We start from the raw sequence: 16,573 nt of genomic DNA on the forward strand, positions 1-16,573 counted from the left end.
GAAGAATATTTTGTTTTTGATTATTTATTAATACTTTTGTTTAGAAAACAAAAAATAAAAAACAAAGAAAATAACAAACATAGACGGAGTCCTTTTTCTGTAAGATTTTGTAAAATTCGTAGTTGATATTCAAGGAGGATCATGGCAAAGAAAAGATGAGTACCAAAAGAACAATAAGTACTTCTTTGACTTTTTTTTTTTTTTTAGAAAAGCTTAAAAATGAATTGACTATAAAAATTATATTTTTAACACAATTCCAAAAGACTCTAAAGAGATCCAATTCCGGTTGGGAGGCATCAACAGTTCCAGTTTTACCCTTTAAAAGCCTCTAGGCCCTCAATGAGTCAATAGTATTAACTTCTTCATTTGGATTTGGGCTCATTCCAACTTTTCTCCAAAACCAACTATTTCTGTCAACGTCCAATACACAGGTTTTGGGCCTGGCACCTAGTTGGGCTTTCTATTGGACAGCGTGGTTTCTAGTTTAACATCTCATGGACCCTAACCCGTTTCTCATACATGAAACAATCTCCAGACTTTGTTCATATTTGTCTGCTTCTTCGGGCCTCCATTTGGGGCTCCCTATTCCCTATTTGCCTTTTAGCCACTGTAACAAAGCTATCTCTCATCCTTCACATTACCCAAAGCCCGTGTGAAGCTCATTCAGCTTCAGCTTGCTGGATACTTCCCTTTTCTCTAGCGTGCCTCATCTAGAAAATATGAGAGTAATGTTAAATATTATATTTTTACTATACAATTATTTTACAAAGTTAATTTTATAGTCCGAATTAACTCTTGGGATCACTATTCAGTAAAATAAAAATAAAAATTAAGAGTTTGTTAGAACTATCACGTTAATATTGTGAGATATTTATGTAATAAAAATGTGTTTTTAGTACCACTCAAAAGATGACCATGATATACACGAATGATCAATTGAAAGAAAAAAAAGTTTTACTATAAATTCTTTATAAACTGATATGGCAGTATCTATATTTCACTTATCACGCCAGCTAATAAAATGTGAATGGTTACATGATTGTTTATATGACTCTTACTATATTTACAAACTGATGTGTCAGTGTACGCGCCACTTTTCACATCAGCTATTAAAATGTGGATTATTACTTGACAGTCTATGTGATATTTGCTTCAATAAAATATAAATCGTCACGTGAATTTATAAAAAATATTATAGTAAAAATTGTACCCCAAACATTTTATTTCCAAAACTTTTACATGGAATCATCTCATGATCAGGAAAGCTTACCTAAAACAAATGACTTTACCTTCCCACTTAGTAGAGCAAGGTGCTTTGGGAACCATCATTATTCATTACTATATATATATATATATATATATATATATATATATATATATATATAACCCCACTTTCCATTAGCATAGTCTTAGCAAATATTCACCATATAATGCTGAGCTGAGATACTTTAATGATTAATAAGAGCTTTAACAAAAACAAATCCGCCAAGGATTATATTTATTAAAAGGCAACAAACAGCCTGCCTTTATAAGTTCATTGAGATGCGTGAAGGTTGTCTCCACAATTTCAGTAAGACAACTTTGTTATTCCTTTGATGACACGTATCTGTCTTTTTGTATCTAATGCACATACGATTCTTATTTCTTATTGGTGTCTCTTTTCATGTCCTACAACGACGAGACATGGAGCTCCTTCTTTTTTGTCGTTTTGGGTTTGGTTAGCTGTCGTTTACTTTCCACCTGTAGACCTGTCCCCGTTTTTCTTAATTCGCATAACCGCAGACAGATTAGTGTATAGTGGAATATAAGATTGTTATTGTTACGAATCATTCGTTTGTCGTCTGTCGTTTGGCTCCTTTTTCAAGTACAAGAAAGAGGAGAAAATGGAAGGGAAATTGTTAAAAAGACTTTGAAACGTTCAATAACTTTTGTGTGTTTTCTACGTACCTTTTCTTTCGGTGATCCACACACAAAAGAGGTGAAATCTTGGGATGGGATGGTTAAGTGAGTGGAGAATCTTATATATACATATATGCATTTTTCATAATCATGCGGTGATGCGCGATGATTGCTAAACCAAAATGATGACAGCTTAGACCATTCACAGTAGTTGATATCATGTATATATTTTGAATTTTTATGTAAAATGACCAAACTCTTAATTAAAATATATTTTTATTTTTATTTTTATTTAAGTTATATAACAGATAGACGAACTACTGCTACGTACCAGCCTACCAAGAGTTTGACTTCGAAAAAACAAAACCATATAGTAGATGAGTATCATGAGTTTAATTGATAAGAACTTGCGAGTTTCCATCTATAAATTAAATACATTCACGTTTTGCACCTTCCATTAGATAAGAACTGACGCAAACATGCCTTCAAGGCGGAATTAAGAGAGCCTTCTTCAAAATATCAAAAATTATTAATATCTAGTAAAACATTTTTAAAAAAATGTAAAACCTATTACTCGAATAGACCATCCCCTCCCTCTTAAAATTTGGTCAAAGAGGGTGGTCAAGCCACATCCATTTGGCGAAGGGGGTGGCTGCCCACCCGTAGCTAGCTTGTTCCAACAATGGGATTTTTCAGTTTTTTATTTATTTATTAATATATATATATATATATATATATATATATATATATTGAATTTATAAGAGTATTTTTGTCTTGCTGAAAATTTTTGAAGGTCATTTTTTTCTTCTTGTTAGCCTTGATGGGAACATTGACAATTTTTAATAATTTAGGGAGAGAGACATTGTTAACTAAATGGTGATTTGAGAAGAATAGGTGAAGTACTTTTTCCTAAATTTATTTATATTAGAACCACATATGGGAGGGAGAAGAGATAAAGTGCAATACAAGTGATCAGACTCACTAACAAACAATCTTAATTAGAACCACATGTGGGAGGGAGAAGAAAAAAAGTGCAATACAATTGATCAGACTCACTAACAAACAATCTTAAAGCATTTACTGAATAGAAAGTGGGGGGCCCGGGGGGGTATGAAGTCTATATATATATGTGCTAATGTAATTTTTTTATTTTTATTTTTATTTTTATTTTTATTTTTTTTTCTAATTAGAAGGGGAAAAATGTAACAAGGAGGCATCTTTCACACTCTTGATCCGAATGAAAGAAATAATGAATCATACATTACGGCATATAAAATAAAACATAAACATGCATGCATGCATTATTATTCTCTAAAATTGAGGATCATTAATGTTGTTATTTATGTTCTCTTTTCTTTGAACAAATGTTTGTGAAATAGAGCTCTTCGATGATCTGTCCAACCAAAAGCTCACCCCGAGCATGTGCACAGGAGTCCCCTCTCACATCCCTATGTTATTACCCATGGTTCCTTTATCTTTGGACAAAAATGACAAAGAATCCGAATCCTAATCCTAGATTAATACTCATCCATGAACATGAGCAACTTAGCAAAAGAAGATAAGAATAACGCAATACAATAAAGCAAAGAGTCCTAAGGTTCACTAGACTCTAGGGTAGTCTTTTTAAAAGTTTCCCTACTTTCCTTTAATTTTGTTCCATGGGCATGAGGTATAATAAAATAAATAAATGGTCGGTCCACCAAAATAACTTGCATGTGAATCCATATCAAGTTGATGATATTCTCGACCGTCGTTGACATGTACAATAATTTGGACAATATACATATCTACTGTGCTATACAGCTGGCTTGTAGCCTAGCTGTTGCAAGAACCTTTCATATGGGGATTCTCTTGTCTACGGATTGGGATCCCTATAATTGGAATTTGGGGATTTTGAATAATTAATGTTTGTCCTGATTTTCAATAATAATAATAATAAAAGTTTTATTGAAGCCCCATGCTAGCCAAATAAATGAGAAAGCCACAAAATTACAGATCGAAGTGTAATTCTTTGTTTCCAATGGAATTTCACGAAAATTGTATGAGTGAATAATTCTTTGTTAAAGAGGCAAGGATTTGACTTTTGTGAATCATTAGGCTAGTAACGTAAAAAGAAAAAGGGATAAAATATTCCTTTCTTTATTTCATATAGAAGGTAAGGAGGATATTTTAGTTTGAATATCTCGTCTCCCGTTTTATTTTTAAATGAAAGAATAATTAAAATTTTCTTTTGCTCACGCAATCCTATACATTCCTTAATAAGTTACAAACTTACACCTTTCAATTTTTGTCATCGTGTTTAGCTTGGAACATGATTCTTTGCATTTAACTTGAAACCGACAGAAATTATTTTATGATTTAAATTTAATTTAACATTATAGAAGTTGTAACATTTTGAATATACTGTTATGTTATTTAAATTGACTTAGGATTAATTCATTTGTTAATATATATTTTTTTAAAACAAAATATTTTAACTTTACATAAAAATAAAAACAATTTTGACGGCATTTTGAAAGGAGAAGACAAAAGGGAAACTTTATTTTTATTTTTTTAATCAAATGAAATGTTTTATATTTTCTCTTTAGATTTATAGGGAAAGGCCACCGATGCTTCAACTTTTTTCTTCCACTACCACGGTAAAAAAACTTTTTTTTTTTTTTAAACCTTTACCACTGTAGTGGAAGAAAGAAAAAAAAAAAGGATTGAAGCATTAGTGGTGTGTTCCTTTTAAATTAATAAAGAAGTAAAAAAAAAAAAAAATTATATTAATTTTCCTCACTGTTTCATTCACAATGATCATTAAATAGGACAGGTCACAAATGCTCCAAACCATGTTCAAGTCATCCCCTCTTTCTGCCCAGAAAAAAGGCTCCTCTCTCTCTCTCCCTCCTGTGTGCATGGAAATGCGTGTCCAACACAACTGCAAAAACGTTCTCTTCCTCCTCCAATAAATACTTCGCTTCTCATCCTTCAGTGCCGGGGTTTTTGAGATCCAGCAAAGTCTAGACAGTGTTATATATATACAGTGCTTCCATCAGATCCCTGCCGTCGATATGCTCAGATCATTAGCCAGGTCTGCAACTGTTTAAAGCTCAAACTAGCTAGCTCTTGCTCCTAATTCTCCATGTCTTTTTTCCCAGCTGTTAGATTTTATCAAGCTGGTATTAATATATGTGAAAACTACTAAGGGGTACTATATATTTGCCCTTTCTCAGAGAGTTCAAGTTTATAGCTGATGGTTTGCTTTGTAAACGTACGAGATTCTATTCAACCGGAGGCAGAGGAAGGTCAGTTCATTTACTACTCCACCTCTACTTGATTTCTTTTTCTTTTCTTTTCTTTTTTCTTCTTCTTCTTGTTTAAAGAAGTGCAACATAACAAATCCACGTTGACCCTTTCATGGTTCTCGTAATGAGGAAAAATGAGAATCCTTGAAATGATTCAAATTAATATGAATTTAGAATAAAGCCTGATCTTTTTAATTTTTCTTTGTACATTTTGACCGAGTGGGGTTTAAGGAATTTTTCTTTTACATTAACCAAATCTATAAAATATCTCAAGAAATGATTGCTTATAAGGTTGAATATATATATGGATTAGGGTAGACATGATATACCAAATATCAATTGTTTTTACTTTCAAATTAAAATGATATATATCTAGCTAACAAATTTTATTTATTTATTTTTTTTTTTTTTGCGCGTGCAATTGATGATAATTGAAGCTTAGATTGGATACCATTCTTATCCCCAACTACCCAAACATAGAATATGGATCAACTTCAAGGAAAAGATAAAGTTATCATATACATCAATCTCGTCAGCACGTTTTTTTCCCCTCAATCCTTGATTGTTTACTTGTTATACTCAATAGTAGTCGACAATTTTAGTCCATTTCATTCATTTTCTTGAAAGCCTCGGGGACACATGATTCACCCGTTGTATATATATTTATACATATATATTTATATAGTACACGATTGTTGTGTTGTTTCTGTTAGAATATAAATTAAATGATTAAATTTATCTTTTTCTATCAGTTTAAACTCTTTAAATAAGTATTGGTTTAATATAATATTAAACATTTTACGTATTAAGTGTCGATAATTAAAAGTGAGTTGATTTTAATGCACCCAAAAAGGTGACAAATTTTAATTTTATCTAACAGCCTGTCTCTTTAAGAAACACAATGCTTACATGCACTTGTAAATATAGTGGAGGAAGATTTATACATAATAATCCCTTCTCGCGTTGTAACTACTTAGAATTAATTAGTAAACATCTCCTCTTGTCAACTTGATTGTTAGATCCCTCAAACTGATTGAGATAAGAAAGAGATACTCACTAATATCATGTGAAACACATGTAACTAGAAATGGGATTGATACTTACATCTAACAATCTGTCACCAAGTGCAAGAAATGGTGCGTCTAAGTTACTTAGCACGTTCTATATTGTCGAACATGTAGATAGGGATGGAGCCAGAAGCTTTTATGGACAGGAGTCAAGGGCTAACAAAATTTGTTGGTATGGACCAATAGACTAAATTTTTATTTTTATCTAATTATTTTTATTTTTATTTTTTATATTTTATATTTTTATTTTTGGAAATTGAGGGGAGCATGACCTATACTAGCCCCATCTAAATCCATCCCGGCATATGGCAAGCTATCTATTTCTTTGTTCCTTATGGAATTCAAAATTTGTTAAATCTTGTTATATTTTACGGATAAAGTACAATGAACTATTTAGTCCTTGTAAAAGAGTACTAATATCTCGGATTCTCGGATAAAAGATTCAAATACTTGCTCGAATAAGTGAAACTCCGATTTCATGAACATGTGAATTGTTCATATTGCATGTAATGATAGCTTAATGCTCCGGATCCTCCCTATTTTTCAACAAATTAAATAGTGCAAGCTGAGACTGTTTGCTTTCTAATTCTCATACCGACAAATCAAAATTAGAATCGATTATGCTGTGCTGCCACATGCAATATGCAAAAGTTTCAAAATTTTACGGCAATGCTTTATGGTCCAATTATGACAAATTTTCACTTTGCCTTTCACTTTTTTTTTAATGGGTCACATACCCGTATATTTGGGTCCACAACAACATCGTAAACGGCTAAACGCAATGAATAATTTCAAAATTGATTGGACAACTACTTTTGTACGATCTTCATTTTTGAGCATTCAGTTTTGCACACAAACAAAGGCAGCTGTTTCTCGAACGGCACGATTAGATTTGTCTTCCATCGAATGTTTCATAGGATCCCGTGATTGATATATGTTTTGATTGAAAGCAGGCTAGAAGGAAAAGTAGCTCTAATAACAGGGGCCGCAAGCGGGCTTGGTAAGGCCACGGCCCAAGAATTCATCCAACATGGGGCCCAAGTGATCATTGCTGATATTGACACTCAACTTGGCCCAAAAGTCGCCAATGACCTGGGCTCCGCAGCCCACTTTGTTGAATGTGACGTGGCCGTCGAGTCCCAAGTAGCAGAAGCCGTAAACGTCGCCGTGTCCCGCCATGGAAGACTCGACATAATGTACAACAATGCCGGAATAGCTGGGTCAATGATCCCACCGAGCATTGTGGACCTTGACCTCGCCGAGTTTGATCGGGTCATGCAGATCAATGTCCGAGGTGTGATAGCCGGGATAAAGCATGCCGCCCGAGTGATGATACCTGTGGGCTCAGGCTCCATTCTATGTACATCTAGCATAAGTGGGCTAATGGGGGGGCTTGGGCCGCATCCATACACAATATCCAAACATACAATAGCTGGGATTGTGAAGTTCGTGGCCAGCGAGCTATGCCGAACTGGGGTCAGGATAAATTGCATTTCACCAGCACCAATTCCTACGCCAATGGCTGTGGGCCAAATAGCCAAAATTTACCCAGGTGCAACAGAGGAGCAAGTGATTGGAATTGTGGATGGTCTTGGGGAGCTCATGGGGGCAAAGTGTGAAGATATAGATGTGGCCCGGGCTGCCTTGTATTTGGCATCAGACGAGGCCAAGTATGTAACAGGCCATAACCTAGTTGTGGATGGAGGGTTCACCTGCTTTAAAACTCTAGGCTTCCCTTCTCCTGACCAGATTGTCTAACATTGCAGAATCGTGTAATATTGCCATTCTGGCGGCACGTCTCTGCTCTTTTTTCCTTCTTTGGAGCATGTATTGTTATCGGCTTAATTTTCATTCTTTGTGACTTTGGTGGACTCGATGTCCATTGCTACATGATTACATGAACTTTGTGAAATTTGGCAATGGTTTAAGGAGGGAGAGAAAAGGAGAGAGAGGAAGAAAAGCAAATGATTAAATAGACCACAAGACAAAACTGACCACACCATCATTCCAGGCTCATAAATTTGCCACAGCTCTCATAAATCTGTGATATTTTTGAGCTATCCATGCACATTCTTAGTGCACAATGCTATCCAAAAGAACTGAATAAAAAGGAGTAAATACATAAAGAGATCATATAATGCTCAGATTGGCTGCTACAGTTATGAAAACAAAAAATAATGTGTTAGCGGTTTTCTTAGCAAGAGATCAATATCTGAAACTTTCATCAGTACTTATCGCCATAGCGATTGATCATCTGGGACTGCAATGGCTGCCTTGGCCACACTGCTGTAATTGGCAAAACTTCATGAAGGGGCGTTGGTTGCCAGACCCCGGCTTGATGGGAAAGGAAGTTATTACCCAAATTGGTCTCCAGAATTCCTCCTGAAGGCCAAGAAGTAGTGCTAGAATTGCTGCTACATTCACCTTCAGAGTAATAACCCAGTGGCCGACTAGTATCTGTGCTGGGGATCGTAAAATCTGTTTGATCATCAGAAGCCATCAACGTTTCCAAGTAGGAGCAATCGTTGACTGGAATAGGAGCCAGCGATGGTTGGTTGACATCATTGAAGCCAGGAAAGTCAGATCTTTTTTCATGTTCCATATAAGAATTGTTGATCCCATACAAATCATTGAAGTGATCATCAGGCAACTCAATGCTTAATGGGCCAACTTCTTCGGCTCCTAATTCAAAAATCTGAACTGCTTTTCCTATTAGGAATTGGATTCTTTCCTCCACAGTCAGTATCTTGGAGTCCAAGTTTCTCATCAAATCTTGAAGTTCCTCCAGTGAAAGCTTATCCATAAAGTGCCATGGCCGCTTCTCCTCTTTCTTGTCCATGGTTTCCAACATCCCTGAGAGATTTAGATTCTGCATACAATCTCTGCTACGTTCCTTGTACTTCATGATAACTGCTTCAGCCTTTGTCCGGTCTTCTGGCCACACATTGACCATCCCATCAGGCCCAAAACAGACCACGCAGACTGGGATGCCACACAACTCAGCGAGTTCCTCGGCTTTCTGCTTCAGAGTAGGAACTCTCTTCATGAATGTCTTTCTTCGTGACTGGGAATCTTCAATGAACTCCCTGGCTCGCTTTCGTGGTTTTCCGCTTTGTTTGGACAGGTTTGGTTGTGACTTTTCCATGGTCTTGTCTCAGACACAAGACGTTCAGACAAGAGTTTTTGACAGAGTTATCAAAACTTAATTAGAAAACGTTCAGACAAGAGTTTTTGACAAAGCTTTCAGACAGTCCTACAAACTTGGGATTTATGAGGAGCAAAAGAAGGGTAATGCACTTTACTTCTTTGATAAGTAAATGACGCCACTGTATGTACGTGATGCTTGCTCTTTGCTTGTAGAAGTAGTAACAGGGGATTGATCATGTACAATTTGTGACAACCCACTAGATCCACCCACTCACATGGTCTATTAATGTGAGTGGTTGTGCGCAATTGGGTTGTACGGAGAGCTTTTCCCAAAGTAATAACTTTGCTTAGTTGGAAGTTTACTAGCCTATTTTCCTCCTTTGTGTTGCCGAAAAAATTTAAAAAAAAAAAAAAGAAAAAAAAGGGGTGGGTTAAAAATATTTTTGGTTCCTAAATTTTGGAAATTTTATTTTTTAATCATTAAGTTTTAATTTGCATCATAGACGATACCTCAGTTTAGAGAATGTCACAATATAAAAAATTACAAAAATAAAAAATCTTTACAAATTAATTTTAAAATTAAAAAAAATATAATAAAACTTAAAAAAATTATTAAAAACTTTTCTTTTTTTTTTAAAAAAAAAAAAAGAAAAAAAAAAGAAGAAGAAGAGGGTGGCTGAGCCACTCCCATGGATGGTTCCGCCACCCCATGACACAAAAAAAAAAAAAAAAAAAAAAAAAAAAAATTGAATCGTTTTGGCTATTGGGGGTAGCCGAACCACCTCTGTAGCCCTTGGGGGTGGCTGAACTACCCTTGTAGCCCTTAGAAGTGGCTCGCAAAACACTTGAATTTTTATTCTTTTTTTTTTTTCTTTTTTTTTTCTTTTTTTTTCTTTTTTTTTTCTGTTGTGGGGTGGCCGAACCAACCCATGGTGGGTTGGTTCGGCCACCCCAGACCGGTCAAGAGGGTGGCTCCCTTGGCCAAAATGGGGGTGGCAGCCAACCTTCTTCTTTTTCTTTTCTTTTTTAATTTTTTTTTTTAAAAATATAATTAATTTTTAAAGATTTTTTATTTTTTTTATATTATAACATGTGTCGACCCTCAGAGGTTGACATGTGGCGGGCCGTTAGTTTTTGAACGGAAAACTTAACTGAGGTACTAATTCGGTATTTTCTCAAAATTGAGGTACTATATATGATGCGAATTGAAACTCAAGTACTAAAAAAATAAAGTTTTCAAAATTTAGAGACCAAAAGTATATTTAACCAAAAAAAAAAAAAAAAAGAAGAGAGTTTCTTTGTTTTTCTTTTCTTGAGAGAGAGGGAGATCCGAGTGTATTAGAGCTTTGAGTAATTTTCTCCATGTAACTATCTTTAATAGTAAATTTTATCTGCGTCTCCTACAATAGATATACTTCAAATTAAGACAACTTAAATCTTAGTATCATTTTTAGTTAATTTATTTTTTCTTGTCATTTTAATTTTTCACATCTCCCAAGTCGCAAAAAATAAGACTTATTTCCTAACGCCACTTGGATAGACTCTTCTTTCCTTGTGGATTTCTTAACAATTGCTCCCTCCCTCTTCACGACACCGATTTCAACATATCGGAACGTCGGTGATATATGGGCTTCAGCTTGGGCTTGGGTTTGGGTTTGGGATTCCTTCTAGTGGAGCTCTGGTTTGAAGGATGTGATGATGGGCCGTCTTCGCCGCTTAAGAACCAGCCCGAAACATCTGGGGAGAAAATTTTAAAGAATTTGACCTTGTCTGCCAACTTTTGAAATACCAAACAATTTTTTCACCGATTTGTAATTTTCCTGGGAAGAAATAGAGGAAAGCAAACAATTATAAAGCATTCATAAAGAAAACAGCCAAGATTACTCTAATTTAAAGAAAGCAACTTTTCGGCAAACTTGAATTGGGAACCTTGTAATTTAAGATTCCTCCCAATTGCCTGTTCATTGCGATCGAGTAGGCATGTGAGAGGTTTTTTATAAGCCTACCTGTCTGTGCAAGTATTCACAACTTGAGATATTATTGTTAAAAAAAAAAAATAGAAAACAAAAATTGTTATATTAAAATTAAGGGTTAAATACCCTATTGATTCGGCCACCCCCAATGGTCAAAACTCATCATTTTTTTTTTCTTTTGCCTTCAGGTGGCCAAATCATTCTGTTTTTTTCTTTCTTTTTTTCAATATTTTTTTTTTTTTTTCTTTTTAATTAATTTTTATTTTTTATTATATAGTGCCATGTGTCAACTTCAAGAGTTGACACGTGGCAGACTGTTAATATTTAGACGAAAAATATAACAGAGGTACCAAACGAGTTTTTACCTCTAACTCAAGTACCACCTATGAAATAAATAAAAACCCAGGTATTAAATTAAAAAAAAAGCCTAAAACTCAAGTTCCAATACTATATTTAACCCTAAAATTAATTTATACATTTAAAACATCTGTTGATTAATTGGATTGATGGTCTAGAGATTGAAGAAAAAGTTAAGTTTAAGCTCGTATGTGACGGCAGCTAAAACAAGTTAAAGTTAAAAGGTAAATTTAATTATTTTAATTAGTATGTCAAAATTAACTGTGACACAAAGTCCTAATTACTTCCAATTTTTTTTTTTTTTTTTTTTAATGAATGAATCATTGAGGATATTATCGCTGATGCAATAGTATTAAACGTTAACACATTAAAAAAAACAAAAAATGTTGAATGTTGAATTAAGTCAACATTTTTCTTAAAATAGTCGTACCTTGTGAAATGAAATTCTACCTTATTATTAAAACTCAAATAGATATGATTTTTATAATCTCAAGAGATAATTCTTAACCTCTTTGCTCATGTGGCAAGGTGAGTTAGCTTCTTGTTTCTTTTTTTTTTTTTTGGAAAAAAAAAAACTTAAAAATTGTCAAATAAACAAAGATGATCAAAAATTATGTATTGAAATGGCAATGTATAATATCTCAAATTCAAATAACAATAGTTTTAAAAGAACAACTACCAAAAGTGATCAAGATTGAGGTGGGGGGAGCCCTAGGACGGGGAAAACATCTGCTGGATTGAATGCTTAATTAGATTATTTTTTCGCCTTCTTTTCATTTATTGTGTGACGGGGCATAATTCACTCCGGTCAGAATAAAAGTTAGCTCCCTCAATTTTATTTGGATCATGAGTCGTGTAACTTACCAGATATTAATAACATTTACCTCTATGCTCCCCTTCTCCCCTCTCCCATTTGAGAAATGCTAGACATTCCAATTTTTTTTTTTTTTTTTTTTTCTAAAAGTTGGTTTCCAAATAATGTGTCACAATCTCATAAAATTATGATACATTTCTCAAAATGATAGATCACATGGGATTGTGACACATCATTTGAGAACCAACTTTTGAGAAAAAAAAAAATTGGGATGTCTAGCCTCCCTTATCTCCCTTTTATATTTTTTTTTAAGGAAATGCAATTTTTTTGGTAAGATTTTTTTTTTCTTGACCTTTTTTATTTAAAGAAACATTCCCACCCCTACTTATACAAAAAATTGGCCTCTATATACATGCTCTATGCACATATACATGTTCAAGGAGTACAAAAGCCTCCATGGAGGTCAACAATGCGGTCAAAATATGTTTGGAGTTAAGAGTAATAATATACTGTTTTACTACAATTTGTTATAAACTGGCATTAACATTTCACATGGCACAAACACATCAACGGCAAGTTCACACGATATTTTTTTATAAATTGGCATTAAATGTTCACATGGGACAGATACATCAGTTAAGGGTAAAGCGGAGAAGCTTGCATAGAAAAAATCACGTGAAGAGCACGTGAAACCCTTTCCGTCTGAGCAGACAAAAATCACTAACAAATTAGCCAGATTGACAAATTTGAAAATTTCGTTAGGACACATTGCAAATTTTAAAACATTAGAGACAAAATTAAAAAAGTGGTCAAACTTTAGGGGGTTAATTATATTTTTTCCTAAATTTAATTATGTAATACTTAATATAGTAAATGTCGTGTGAACTTACAAATTGACGTGACAATTTATAATTTATATGTTTTTTTTAAAAAAAGGACAATCTCTAATCTATATAATATAATCACGTTAGCTACAATTAAATTTAATAGTTAACGTGATAAGTATTACATGAATAATCATATCAATTCATAAAGAATTTATAATAAAAATCATAATATCTCTAATATCGCTCAATATATATATATTTGGACGGTTTGAACTTGCATCAACGTTGCTCAAGACTTGTGGAATCTTATTGGAAGAGTTTACTTCACTAATTCCAGTTGTGTATGTTAAACGCGCGTTTCACCTACACAAAACTACAAAAGGCTGGTCTGCGATCAATGGGGGATAAATAGGAAAATCCAAATGGGATGCCGGATGCGGTTTCCGGCCTGTAAGAGAGCTTTCAAAGCTATAATGGCACTGGTCCCGCTGTTTCGTTTGGTCCCCTCTTTTGGTCATGGGCTCGTCAGTCGTCACCTTCCTTCTTGCCTCCTCTTTTTGTTTGTTTTTTGTTTCCTCTTTCCGGTTCTCTCTCTGCTTCATATTCAAAAACTTCCAAAAGCTTCTTGGTGTCTTGATTAATTAAGTTGCTAATTAATATAATTAAGCTTTTCTTTTTGTATGTATAAAGTTCCTAGAGAAGCATATTTAATTTAATTAATTAATTATAAAGGTTGGAACCTTTGAGAATTGAGATAGGCATCCATGGCCACGTGCTCATCCAATATCCAATTCACATGTCAGAGAGCATACCGCCAAGTTACAGAGCAACCAAACGGCGGGTACAACCATGATTTTGGCTTTGGCCTTTGCATGTAGTTGTACTAGGACCCACGCTTTGATTATTCAATCCCTTTGGCCAATTAGTTGCATGTGTGCCACGTGTGTATCAAATTCTATATCCACGCTAGTATCGCGTGAATAGAGAGAAAGACACAGCACGCTCTAATTAAGTTGATTTCAAATTCTGTGTGCAATATGACTATGAGCATTCAAAATAAACATCCCATATATTAGTTAAAGAATAATGGTAGATGTGAAAGTTTTAACTAGCTAATTCTTGAATTAGTTTTTATTAAACAAAAAATATATATAAAATTTGGTTATTTTTTTTTTATTAAAAAAACTACCCACATTTAGTTAGCAAGTTTAACATTAGCTAAAACTGAGATAAAATCTGGTGAGTCAAATGTAAATAAGCTAAGGGTGTTTTTGTTAGAGAATGTATTCTCCATATACATAGGAGAATATATGAGATTGTACGATTTGATTGTAATTAATTATATAAAAAAATATATTTTCTATCAGTTTTAAGGGTATAATTATGCATAGATTTAACTTAGCCTAGGTGTCGTAAAAAAAACAATTTGTGTATAAGGTTGGCAAGAGTATAAAGAACCTCATTTCTGTGATGAGGTTGGCAAGAAAATAAATTGTGGCCACGCAACCAGCTGAGGCGCAGCCAGCTTGCCTGGCCTTTGTTGCAGTTGGATTCAAATCTAAAATGACGCGTAATTATCACTTGTGGTCAGTTAAAGGTTTGTCATTGATAATGAAAAGCACTTGAAACCAACAGAAAGCTGTGTTAGCTTAGAGGTTTTGGTCTTGATTGTATCCTTTATCGTCAGGGATCTTGAAGTTTGGAGAATCTGTGCGTAGGTCTAGAGAGAGAGAGCGACAAGTGGAAGGGAAGCAGGGTAATCGTTGAAGAAGAGGGAATTGAAAAGTGGGATAGGGAGTTTCAAATTTGATTGGGGAGTAGGTGCGGTGAATGGAGAGGAATCACGAGAAACTTGGATTTTCTTCTCCAAAATTTATTCCAAAGTCTTGCTTTGCATTGCATGGTGCAAATGGCAAAGGGCAAATGACAAATGGAACTTCTCTTTCTCCGTGGAAGCCACGGCGGCTCTATACATGTTCAGCCAGTCAATTCTTGCCGTTTTCTATGTCATTTGTGACCACGTACACCCAAATCTTTTATCCCAAAGCCCAAACAAAACTAAAAATGTACATTAATTAAATCAAATTAAAAAATGAGGAAAAAAAATGATAAAGTTTTGAGTGAGTAACGGATGCAATTTGTGTTTTCCACGTACGTAGAGTTTGAATTATTTTGAGGCACCTTAAGAGTATAAAATTATATAGACCAATCATAATTTAAAACATTTAATTAAACGAGACAAGCTTCTCAATCGTAATCCGTTAATTTCGTGTTAGGTTCGTGTCGGCTACAAGGGTCATGTCAAAAATTTTGTCAGCCATAAATGTTATGCGTACGTCAGATTTGGATTGTGTCGTTGCATGAATATAAAACTATATAGGCTAACTCTAACCTACACATTTAATTAAACGGGTAAGACACTTCAACCTTAATGTCCCATTAATTTCGTGTTGGATTCGTATTGAGTTTATTGGCCGTGTAAAAATTTGAGCCTAAAATAAGAGTAATGCTATAAACTATATTTTTATATCACAATTATCTCTTAAAACCAACATGGTAATCCTGACCAACTCTTAGAGATTTTTTTTAATTTTTTTTTTTTGAACAATGACCAATTGTTGAATTTTTTTTATTTATTTTTTTAATAAAAATTGATTCAAGGGAGGTTTGTTAATTAGGATTATAACGGCAGTAATCAGTGTGAGATAAAAATGAAATTTATAGTATTACTCTAAAATTTTACATAAAAAAAAAAATCAACCTGTTAAAAACATGCATATAATTGTGAGAATCAAAAGCAGTGTAATATATATATATATATATATATATATATATATATATATATATATATATATATATATATATATATATATATATATATATATATTGAGTTCGAAAAAATGTCCAACTCCATTAACATTTCACTTCTGGTCCCGGTAGTTCTGTGTACGTCTTAATTAATTTCTCTCTCATAAATCGGTGCTTGTCGGGAATCTTTCAAGACAAGGCAGTGAAATGAAATTACGAGAAAATGCATCCTCTATGTGATCTCATTTAAGAAAGGCTACATCTGAGAATTCTCTGCCTCAACTTATAAGCAATGCATGTATAACAAATGCGCTTCGCTTCTTTCTATCTGTCTAATTTGGTTAGAAGAGGAAGGACAATAGGGCTGGCCTATTGTAGTTATTGCAGTTGA

The 16,573-nt window shown here is 33.9% G+C and overlaps 2 protein-coding genes across 3 annotated transcripts; one reads left to right on the forward strand and one right to left on the reverse strand.

The window, feature by feature from the left end:
- Positions 1 to 4,734: 4,734 nt before the first annotated feature.
- On the forward strand, positions 4,735 to 8,168 carry LOC133860080 (short-chain dehydrogenase reductase 2a-like). Of its 2 annotated transcripts, none has more exons than XM_062295727.1 (3): positions 4,735 to 4,975; positions 5,118 to 5,189; positions 7,207 to 8,168. In XM_062295727.1, the coding sequence occupies exons 1-3, from the start codon at positions 4,956 to 4,958 to the stop codon at positions 8,012 to 8,014; spliced, it is 900 nt and encodes a 299-aa protein (XP_062151711.1). In that variant the 5' UTR covers positions 4,735 to 4,955; the 3' UTR covers positions 8,015 to 8,168. The 2 variants fall into 2 exon arrangements, with proteins under 2 accessions (XP_062151711.1, XP_062151712.1); XM_062295728.1 differs by having other exon boundaries at positions 7,210 to 8,168.
- Positions 8,169 to 8,480: 312 nt separating this feature from the next.
- LOC133860625 (agamous-like MADS-box protein AGL81) lies at positions 8,481 to 9,401 on the reverse strand. Its single transcript, XM_062296195.1, has one exon. It carries the CDS (start codon positions 9,399 to 9,401, stop codon positions 8,481 to 8,483), a length of 921 nt encoding a protein of 306 aa, XP_062152179.1.
- Between the last annotated feature and the right edge of the window lie 7,172 nt (positions 9,402 to 16,573).

Source organism: Alnus glutinosa, chromosome 2, assembly GCF_958979055.1.
Source record: "Alnus glutinosa chromosome 2, dhAlnGlut1.1, whole genome shotgun sequence".
Lineage (NCBI taxonomy): Eukaryota > Viridiplantae > Streptophyta > Magnoliopsida > Fagales > Betulaceae > Alnus > Alnus glutinosa.